The sequence below is a fragment of the Nematolebias whitei genome, chromosome 3 (genome assembly GCF_014905685.2).
Source record: "Nematolebias whitei isolate Nwh7 chromosome 3, NemWhi1, whole genome shotgun sequence".
In the NCBI taxonomy this organism is placed as follows: Eukaryota; Metazoa; Chordata; class Actinopteri; order Cyprinodontiformes; family Rivulidae; genus Nematolebias; species Nematolebias whitei.
In genome coordinates, this window is record NC_056500.1 from 38,616,489 (window position 1) to 38,627,789 (window position 11,301).

The 11,301-nt window shown below is 40.0% G+C and overlaps 2 protein-coding genes across 2 annotated transcripts in view; one reads left to right on the plus strand and one right to left on the minus strand.

Annotated features, from left to right (window-relative positions):
• Positions 1–1,359, plus strand: part of LOC119408105 (aryl hydrocarbon receptor interacting protein) — a 4,006-nt gene extending 2,647 nt beyond the window's left edge. The window contains exons 6-7 of the mRNA XM_037674946.1: positions 261–490; positions 564–1,359. Of these exons, the coding sequence (XP_037530874.1) occupies positions 261–490; positions 564–569 (236 nt within the window). The 3' untranslated portion in view covers positions 570–1,359. The remainder of the gene's footprint in view (positions 1–260; positions 491–563) is intronic.
• A 304-nt stretch (positions 1,360–1,663) lies between these two features.
• On the minus strand, positions 1,664–9,278 carry cdk2ap2 (cyclin-dependent kinase 2 associated protein 2). The gene is made up of 5 exons (XM_037674947.1): positions 9,227–9,278; positions 7,267–7,422; positions 5,517–5,608; positions 2,079–2,199; positions 1,664–1,983 (listed from the first exon to the last, which is right to left on the minus strand). The coding sequence occupies exons 2-5, from the start codon at positions 7,319–7,321 to the stop codon at positions 1,916–1,918; spliced, it is 336 nt and encodes a 111-aa protein (XP_037530875.1). The 5' UTR covers positions 7,322–7,422; positions 9,227–9,278; the 3' UTR covers positions 1,664–1,915.
• Positions 9,279–11,301: the final 2,023 nt, after the last annotated feature.

Below are 11,301 nucleotides of genomic sequence, written 5' to 3' on the forward strand. Positions count from 1 at the left end.
GATGACCTGACTGAAAATTGTTGGATTGTATACCTGGATTATTGAGCCCTGGATTATTGAGCCGAGTCCGGAGCATCGAGGAGGGAAAGTGAAAGAGAATGTAGCCATTTTTAAACATGTAAAGATGCAGAATAAAAAAAAAGTTCTGCATTTGTCATCTTGTCACTTAAAAAAACGAACAAACTTTTTTTAAATTCCATTGACGTGGAGTGGATCACTCAGTCTTCACTTTTTTCAGTTTCTGTTGGACTTTCTTCCAGATAACGTAAAGGCCTACTACAAGCGGGCTAAAGCTCACGCTGCAGTGTGGAACGAGGAGGAGGCTCGAGCGGACTTTGCCAAGGTGTTGGAGTTGGACCCGACTCTGGAAGCCTCCGTGAACAAAGAGCTGAAGGCCATGGAGGAGAGGCTGCGCTGCAAGCAGCAGGAGGAGAAGGGTCGCTACAAGGGCCTGTTTGACTTCAACACGCGGCCGGCCGCTGCCACCACAGTGAGGCCACGCCCACTTTTAACTGCATTTATATTTCTGATCAGACGCTCTAACGCTCGTGTCCTCCCTGCAGGGCTGAGACGGGTCGGACTTCAAGACGGAGACGACGCTCTTGGTGTTTTGATTTCATCTGTGCACTTAAGCCAAACATGCTGCCAATCTGCTCAGACACGCGCTGACACCATCAGCTTGTTTTTATGTTTAGCCACGATTTTACCGTCTCTGAATGTGAAGCTGTGGCTCCGACTGGAACAAAGTCAGTGCCTGTCGTGGCCCGCAGAACCATTAACCCAGTGCAGCAATTTCTTTCACTTTAAGGGAACACTTCCTGTTTTGGTATTTATTATTTAGCCTTTTAGGAATCCATAAAGTTTTAGTCAGTAATTGCTCCCAGTAGTGAGCATCCAGGTTGGAAACCTGTTTTATAAAATATTACTTTTCCCTCTTATTATGCTTAATAATGAATTAATCTTAATTTTTATAACATAAGAGTTTATCATAGCACTTGTAACCTATAGGTTATGCATATTTTCCTACTTTAAGCTGGTGAATAATCCTTAAAGCTCCTGTAGTCACTGCTCAGTATAGAAGCAGAGAAAGCTTCACCTTTTTCTCCACATCTTGTTTCCACCCGCTCATCCTTCTGGTCACGGCTGAAGCAGCGTGTTGGAGGCCGGACAGGAAGTGGACCGGTCTGTGACAATCACTAAACATGAGGACGTGTTTTCTCTGCTTTTCCATGCGCTCTTATTTAGTGGAAGTACGTGAATGTCGCTGTTGAAAAGTCTGTTTACTACATGTAACAATGTGTCCATCAGTAGCTTTTCTGAAGTGAAACGTTGTGATGTAACCAAAAATAAACTCGTTTATCCCCACGCTTGTTTATTTATCCAGATTAATAAATATGAACTAATTAGTGTCCTCTTCTAATACTGATCCAAAAATAAAACTGCAGCTTACCACTTGAGCTTTATTAGCATTTCCCTTTAAACAGCAAGAAAACAAGCCTGTTTTAAGTTTTACCTTATTTATTAAGATATACATATTGAACTGCAAAACTCTGGTTTACAAAATTTATTTAACAAACACTGACGTGAGATGCAAAAACGTTTGTGGGAATGAGAGAAATCGAGTGTGAGCTCGACAACAAAACATGTCCCGGGGAGGGGGGGGGGGGGGGTGTTAGTTAAAAAGACGACTTTTTAAACTGTTCTGTCATGATTTGATTTTCGGGGAGATGAAACCACCCAGTCTTAGAATTTTAGTTTTTAAAAAGCTGCGTGACGTTGACAAAATGAATGTGATGAAATGTGTTAAACGTTGAACACAGAGCGTTTCAACAAAAATCATCGGGGGGTTGAAAAATATCCAATGGGACTCATGAGGAAAGACTGAGCATATGGTGGGGGTCTTCTTCAGAAAAGGTTATGTGCGGGCGCTTCTCTCCGTTTCTGCAAGACACTCTCTGACCAGTGCTCGGGCGTGGATAATACCTGGATCAGACAGAGACAAGGACGGATCAGATACTTGTGGCTCATGTTTGAACCCACGGTGGAGCCAGCAGAACTGGTTGGGTCCAGATAAATACCTCTCTTTAGCCTCTCCATGGCGCTCTTGCTCCCAGCGTACGTAGGCCTGATCTCCCGGCTCATCTCCTCGATGACGGACAGAAGTTCGCTGTAGGTGGAGCCCTGGGACACTTTGACGGGCTGTTGGAGTGTTTCCACCAACGTTTCATGTTTGAGGAATAAAAAGGAAAAAAGATCATCAGGATGAGTTACGTGAGAACTTAGAGAAACTCACGGTAAGTGTCTGTTACCAGTGAAGTAAAGATTTAAACATGACTTAGTTCAAGATTAATGTTTTTGGTGCAAGATGCTGTGGAGTCTCTAGGTCATGATCAGTCAATGAAAAAAGAAACTAAAACTGGACTTTTATTCTGAAGCTGAAGACATTTCTCTTCCCACCGGGGAGGCTTTATCAATTCAACGTCTTTAGTGTGTGGCGTTAAGCTATGAAGCTTGGAGCGCCACACACTCCAGATGATGCAGAAATGATAAGGCCTCCCTGATGGGAAGAGAAATGTCTTTAGCTTCAGAAGAAACATCCAGTTTTAGTTTTTTAACCTTTTCTGGATTGGAGCAAGATATTCAAGTGGGTAGGAGTTGCACTGTGTGGAAGAACAGAGGGAGTTTTTGTCTTTTGCTTGCTCAAGGCAGCGCAGAGTGACAGCTCCTGGTGAGAGGAAGAAGCAATTTTATCCACAACCAGGGGCAATGGTGGAGCCAGGGGGTGGCCAATGGTGGCGTTGACCACCATAAATTGATCTTCAGCCACCCCAATCATTTGAGGAAACTACTTTCTAAAGCAGTTTCCTCAAATGATTGGGGTGGTCGATTTATATATATATGTATGTGTGTGTATGTAGTGGTGGCCATCTTGGATTTTGATGTGTCAACTCATCTTTCGATAGTGACTTTTTTACATCTAGATGCAGCCACACCCCAAAAGCAGAAGTCCGGACATTGTTTATTTTCCAACTTATCCAAATCAAAATTAAGTTAACAAATATACGTATATGGCAGAAGCCATCTTGGATTTTGACATGGCAACCCAATTTTTTAATCTCTTTTACGCCTAGATGTAGCCACAAACTAAAATGGAAGTCTGTAGTGAACTTGACCTGATGTCAAAACTTGACCTTAGGATCATATGGTCAGAAACTGTCATTTCATTGATTTGCATCCAGAGATACAGGTTGACCCATCCTGAGACTTTCTTTCTTGAATTAATCAAGTGGAAAAAGACAATTCTCTATGATCATTACTATTTTACAAATGTTTTGATAATCAAATTGTGTTAGTTCAAACAATGTTTACATGTTGAAGTGAACTACTCATTTTTATTTACTTAAAACAGTAACAATGATTTTTAATCCTCATTTCAAAGTGAAATCAAGTTAGAGTATGTTACAGAGTAATGATTCAATTTCTTGATCGTCTGCTTTGAAGTGAACAAGTTTTGTAAGTGTGTCGAAGTTCAAGTTTCGGTCAACTGAAAGTTTACTGAAAAGAAATGTCATGTTTAACTTTTACAGCAAGATACTTGGTGAGTGACTCCACGAAGTCTGGTTTTCTCCATGATATCTTTCTGCCTGTTCTTAAACAATCTGAATCTTTTCCTTGACTTTTAATAACACCTTACATCACAAACCACACCTCTGCTTTGGTCCATCGACCAATCAAAAAGCTCTCAAATGAACCGGAAGTAGAGCCCATTTAAATGTAGGCACTTCCTAGTTCAAAGAGAAGAGTTAGAGTTCGAGAGCCAGCTCAGTCTTGAAGCTGCTGTAAGCTCAGTCTGGAAGATGGAGTAGCAGTTCCAGAGAGTTTGCAGTTCCAGAATGCAGAATGCTGGGATGCAGCTGCTCAGTAAGCTGCCACTAAACCACCAGAGACGATTTGGGAATTATAACTTCTGTTTGGATAACCTCACGACTCCAGCGGGTTTTTAGCTGTTCTCACGGAGACGCTGAAAGAGTTGAAAGGAGAGCTCTACACCGACGCTGAAGCTATCGTCTGCAAGGTAAAAAGTTCTACCTTCACCAAAGTGTACCGTTGGGACAAGCTGATTTCCAAAGGAGCGTGCACGTTCTGGTTAAAACAGACAAATTCCCTCACACATCTCTCTCAGATAAACTTCCTCTTTCCATCTTTAAACTCTCCTAGCTGCTAGCAAATTAATCCAGATGTTTTTCAGAAATGTCTGTGGTGAAGCAACGGAAAATCATGGCCGTATGGTTTTCCTGGTTGTAAAGCTGATTAATTATGTCGTTATTTTCAATTTTGCCAATTAATGTAAATGTATGATGTGTTAAACTTGATTCTGTTAATAAATGACCCACTGTCGTGGTGAGTCAAAGATAATTAACGTCTCACGTCCACATTTTATTACATTCAATGCACGTCATAATACAGTCCAGAAAAATGAAAGAACCCGTTTTAACAGTATGAATATATCTCAGGATATGTCATACTACACTCACTCATTCTTCAAGTTATGCTCAGAACATGCACGAATGGACTGTATTTCCAATTCACCCTCTTCGCTCCGCGACCACAGGCAACACGCATAAAGGATGTTAATATGTTCAGTTGTTTCTTTGCCTGAGTGGAGTTTGCATGTTCTCTCTGTGCATGCGTGGGTTTTCTCCAGGTGCTCCAGTTTCCTCCCACAGATCAAAACATGCATGTTAGGCTGATTGGTGACTCTAAATTGTCTCTAGGTGTGAGTGAGAGACTGAATGGTTGGTTGTTTGTCTCGTTTGTCTCTTAAGTGTCCCTGTGATGGACTGGAGACCTGTCCAGGGTGTCCCCCGCCTCTTGCAGTGATTGCTGGACATGGGCACCAGTGACCCCCGCGACCACAAAAGGAAGAAGTGGGTAAAAGATAATGGATGAATGATATTAAACATTTGTTCAGTTCTGAGTTTTTCTGTAACTGTGCTCGCACACACACCTAAGAAGGCAGAATAAAGGAGGTCTTAGAAAAAGATGTAAAATTTCAAATATCCTGATGCATGCTTCAAATGTTTGCAGTCCATCAGTCCATGGTCAAGGCACAAACAGGTAGAAAAGATCTGAGCCGACCTGTCAATGACCTCACAGCGAGTCCAGACAGTGCAATGTCTGACAGCTCGGTCAACTTTTTACCTGCAACCATTTTTAAATGTCTGAAAATCCCAGACAGAATGAACTGGAAAAGTTGCTCTAACCATCTCACACCGTGCTGCCTATGATCTCAGCTGCCTTCCAACCTTTGAGACTTGTTGGAGGTCTTGGATGTGTTTGGTTAGACCAGGGCAGGAGAATTTAGAAGGAGAAACTCTCACATCCCATATGTGGTTAAATGAGACAATGTTAGTCAATTATTACGCAGCTTTACAGGAACAAAGCCAGATGCTATGATCTACTGAAAAACAACGGTTTGAGTGAAGTATTAAGAGTATGATGGAAGAGACTTGTACCTGAACAAAACCCATAGAAGGTGGACCAAAGTCACTGAAAGCTGGCCTAAAGTTGGACGACGATGGGAGGGATGGAGACGGCACCGAGGAGCCTAAGTGTAAGAGAGAACAAGTTAACACTCTGAAGTCTGAGATTTTAAAACAAAATATTGGCAAAAAAAGAAGCTTCCCTCTGAAAACATTTGATCTGTTAAGTTCAGAACCTAAAACTGGACATGAGAGGTTTGCAGAAATTAATTAAAAAGATCTATTAAGGACTTGCATCATCTTACTTCATGCTTCCTGTTGAACAAATGACCTCATATTTTACTTTGTTAAACATGGTGTTTACAGTCGAATCCATGGCTACAAGATGCCCAGGACATGAAGCTGTAAAACTAGCCCAAATCATCAACCCTCTGTCACCGTGCATTTCTGCTGGTGTGGGGCATTCATGTCAACGTGCTGGGTTGGGTTGTCACCAAATGTAATGCCGTGTTATAAGAGTGAACAGCTCCATACTGGTCCACTGTGTTCAAGAAACAATGTTCCAGAAATCCTGAATTTTAGAGAGAACATTTTGCTACTCAACCTGTGCTGACTTGTTCTAATCCTTCCAAATTACAAAACTTATTTAGTTTTATTTTTCCATTTGTCAGAGTTATGAGAGAATGGAGGAAGGGTGACACTTTCTCCTTGCTTCACTACACTTATTTTGCACCCGTTAAAGCAGGACGCCAAGTCATTTTACTGACCAGCAGCAGCTTCATTAATGTAATAACACTTTAATAATTAGAACTCAGGCACTGAAGCAGAATCTGTTAAATACAATAACAAATTCATCCAAATGAGGTGGAAGTTTTATTACAAAAATAATTAAACAAAATAGAAACATTAACAATAACAAAGAATAGGAAATTACATAATAACTAGTTTAAGAGAAGTTTTTGAATGAATAGTTAAGACTTGATTAAGCAATAAGGATTAATAAAGGAGTAACTCTTTATCGAAAACAAAATAATTCTTGGAACTGATTTTTTTTCTTTCGGCTGCTCCCTTCTTCAGGGGTCGCCACAGCAAACATAGTCACACGAAGACTTGGCGATTGTTTTTACATTGGATGTCCTTCCTGATGCAACCACTGAGCCACCACAGCCCTCTGTGTGGAGCAGAGAGCTGCTATCCAGGGTGCTCAGGAGAGCAGATGGTGGGGTTAAGGGCCTTGCTCAAGGGCCCAGAGTGGGGCAAATGAAGGTGGAGACAGGTGTGGGTGCTTCACCTATCCCACCCACATTTTGATGTCGTCTGTACCGGGAGTTGAACCGGCACTCTTCCGATCACAGGCCCGCCTTCTCTAACCTCTGCACCACCACTCCCCAATTCTTGGAATTCTTGGAACTGAATTAATTTTGTTTTATTTGTGCAATAATTTAGATGACGTTTAACTATTTGATTAATAGTTTGCTTTGGAATTTGGATGAGAGATGTTATTAAATCTGATCAGATTAGGTTATTTACTAAAAAAGGCAAGCAAGGAAATTATATTTTATCAAGAAGCATCAGCTTATACGTATATCATAACTAGACCCAGAATTGCATCAATGTCTTCACTAGAGTCTCGGCCCCTTTCCAGATCGAGTTGGGAAGTACAGTCAAGTCAGAAATTACAATTACAATTAATTTAATTAAATACAAGTCAAAAGAAAGAAAAAAAAGAAAAAACAGCCAAAGCCTACATGAAAATCCTAAACGCAGCGTAGTCTCATTGTACCTGGTGGAGTGTGGTTGGAGCTGGACGGCGCAGGAGCGATGGGTTTGTAACTCATGGCGATTTCAGCAGGCAGCTCCACATACGACGCACTGCTTCCTTCCGTCCCGTCAATCCAATGCTTATACAGCTTTCCTGATGATGAAGAGCTCCTAAGAGCTGGAGAAAAGAAATAAACAAAAGAAAAAGAAATCAGCTTTGAAACTCCATCAACAAAATTTATTTTTTGAGCTTAACACGAGATGTGAGTTTAAGTTGTCTGATAATTCAGTTTGTCCAACACAGAATGCAGCAGTTCCAGGTTTAACACTTAAATATCCTGATGCATGCTCAAGAATCCAGGTAGACTAATCCAACAAGGTTAGGTCAGGTCCTCTGGACGGATACTTCTTTGGTGAAACGTTTCGTCTTTTATCAAAAAAGACTTCTTCAGTCTGAGTAACTGCAATAAACTCAAGTCTTATAAACAGCACCTTCTCAAAGTGGATCAACCAGTTTGCTGCTCACATCCAGAACTAGTTGTTCACATGCAAAAGAAGGACCATCAGCCTAACGACCGATCGTTAGTGCCCTGATGGCCGCTTGCTATTCACAGAGGGCTGAGTGATATTTGCAATAACAACACTGTAGGATGACATTCTCTGTTGATGTTTCTGTGAAAGGACAACTGAGGACAGATACTGCACCAGTATCACACCTGTGTGTGAAAAGGTCCAAAGAAAAGCTCAGTTTTCACACAGAACCTCAAACACTTCACAAATAAAGTAATTAGTCCTCAAAATGACTGGTTCTGTCCCACTGGTGATCATAATTTTAAAATAGCTTCTTCTTCATTTTACAGACTATACAGCTTTCTAAAGCTCTAAAGGCAAAACAACAATCCTAAAGAACAATTGTTGGGATTTTTAATGGTGTAGAATAAACAAATTAAAAAAACTCACAAAAAAGACTTGCTCTAAGCCTCACAAGCATGACAAACACAAATCCCTATTAATCATTCACCGTTCTCTTTGCAATTAGACTAACCTTGGTGGTGCAGGACTAAACAAGCAACATGCCGAGAAAGAAAATTTAATTCATATTTGCACAACGACACAGCTTTATCAAAACAGGAACAGAATCACTGGTTTGCTCTGATTAACAGATTTATTACGACTGCTTTAATCCAACATCACAAAGTGTTTTTATCATCAGGACAAAACACTGCAGACATGTGACCAAACAGTAAAACATACAGATTTATTACAATTTTGGATCGACTTTATACCAAAACATGTTAAGTAATAAACAAGATGCAGAACAGATACCATGATCTATCAAAACCAAAATGAAAATTTTGGACATGGATTCTCATATGATGAGAAAGGTTAAAAAAAAAAAAAATTGTGTGTATTATTTATTCAAACACCAGGGGGAAATTCATTGAAATTATTAATCTGTCCTACAAGGATCTAACTCATTGCTGTTGCTACAGAAAATAAATAGACTTAATAATTTTGTCAAATAAATATTTACATAATTACAACTACTGCCACACACTTGATTTATTTTATCACATTGCAAACTTAAAACAATTATATGTGATCGACTACAACTCCAGATGTAATGATTTATTTCACCTGACTATTTATAGTTTTTACCATTGACTTCATTCAAATGGGGCAATATCATGTATTTTATTCATCACGTCTTGTCTGAGAGTCTCCCTGAGGTGGGTCACAGTCGTTGAATGAAACAAAAGCTGACGATAGCTTTAAGGGGATGTACTAGTACTACCAGCCTGGAAGGGATTAGCTAGCATCTGCCGGTTAGCATAACAACAGACGTAAAATGGAGACAAAAGAACAGCTCAGGTACCAACACGGTTCTGTTGCACACCGAGGAAGTTCCGAACGAACTATTAACTACACCTCTGATAACCTAGAAAGACAAGAATTGTCCAATAGGAGCGTTAATTTCTTACCTTTTATTACGAGGAGTTGAAGATCCGCAGAACGTCTGCCCTGACGCTTCCGGTGTGTGTGAGCATGCGCAGAAGGGAAACATCGTGTTGTGATTTTTTTATTTTTTTACATTTGTAGTGATGTGATTGGTTGACAGCAAAAGCCATGACGTAAATTACAAAAATATACATAATTCATAATAATAATTACGCACAAATCGTTTCAAAAGATTTAAAGTTTGAGATAAAATATTTTAACACAGGTTAAAATAAACTCAAGCAGGTTTAAACTTCACCACAATTTATTGTTATGACTAAAAATAAAAACCTAAAAAACTAAACAGAAATGTTAAATTACTATCTAAAAATAATTTTGCTAAAATGTACTCATAAAAAATACTTTTGACAAGACCGCGGTATTGCACTATGATATTACTACATAGATATTGTATATCAAGTTAAAGTTGTGTTTATTTGTCATATGCAGGTTAACACATGGTTAAAAATACAATGAAGTGCTTAGGATGAGAAGAACCATTTGACTCACTAAAAAAAAAATCAAAGAAGAAAATACAAAAAAGCATGCAATAATGGTACACCCAAAAAGTACCAAAAAGTGAAAAAGTAATTAATTAAGAAATTTACAATGTCCTAAAGAGAGATATTGAGCAACAACATGGCAGAATATAAGGGTAAAGCAGGCTGAATTTGAACAAGTATTTCGAGGTAGTAATATAAGCTAAAATGCACATGATATATATATATATACATATACAAACCGGATTCAAAAAGTTGGGACACTAAACAAACTGCAAATAAAAACTGAATGCAATGATGTGGAGGTGCCAACATCTAATATTTTATTCAGAATAGAACACAAATCACAGATCAGAAGTTTAAACTGAGAGAATGTATCATTTTAAAGGAAAAATCTGTTGTTTCCAAATTTCATGGTGTCAACAAATCCCAAAAAAGTTGGGACAAGTCCATTTTTACCACTGTGTGACATCCCCCCTTCTTCTTACAACACTCAACAGATGTCTGGGGACAGAGGAGACCAGTGTCTCAAGTTTAGAAATAGGAATGCTCTCCCATTCATGTCTAATACAGGCCTCTAACTGTTCAATCGTCTTGGGCCTTCTTTGTTGCACCTTCCTCTTTATGATGCGCCAAATGTTCTCTATAGGTGAAAGATCTGGACTGCAGGCTGGCCATTTCAGTACCCGGATCCTTCTCCTACGTAGCCATGATGTTGTGATTTCTGCAGAATGTGGTCTGGCATTATCGTGTTGAAAAATGCAGGGTCTTCCCTGAAAGAGATGACGTCTAGATGGGAGCATATGTTGTTCTAGAACCTGAACATAGTTCTCTGCATTAATGGTGCCTTTCCAGACATGCAAGCTGCCCATGCCACAAGCGCTCATGCAACCCCATACCATCAGTGATGCAGGCTTCTGAACGGAGCGTTGATAACAACTTGGGCTATCCTTGTCCTCTCTGGTCTGGATGACATGGCGTCCCAGTGTTCCATAAAGAACTTCAAATCGTGACTCATCTGACCACAGAACAGTCTTCCATTTTGCCACACTCCATTTTAAATGACCCCTGGCTCAGTGCAAACATCTGAGCTTGTGGAGCTTGCTTAGAAATGGCTTCCTCTTTGCAATGAAGAGTTTCAGCTGGCAACGGCGGATGGCACGGTGGATTGTGTTCAGTGACAATACTTTCTGTAAGTATTCCTGAGCCCATTCTGTTATTTCCTTGACAGTGGCATTCCTGTTTGACGTGCAGTGACGTTTAAGGTCCCGGAGATCACGAACATCCAGTAGAGTTTTACGGCCTTGACCCTTACGCACAGCGATTGTTCCAGATTCTCTGAATCTTTTGATGATGTTCTGCACGGTTGATGATGATAACTTAAAAGTCTTTGCTATTTTACGCTGGGTAACACCATTCTGGTATTGCTGCAATATCTGTCTGCGCAACAATGGTGGAATTGGTGATCCTCTTACCATCTTGGCTTCTGAGAGACACTGACACTCTGAGAAGCTCTTTTTATACCCAATCATGTTGTCAATTGACCTAATTAGTGTTAA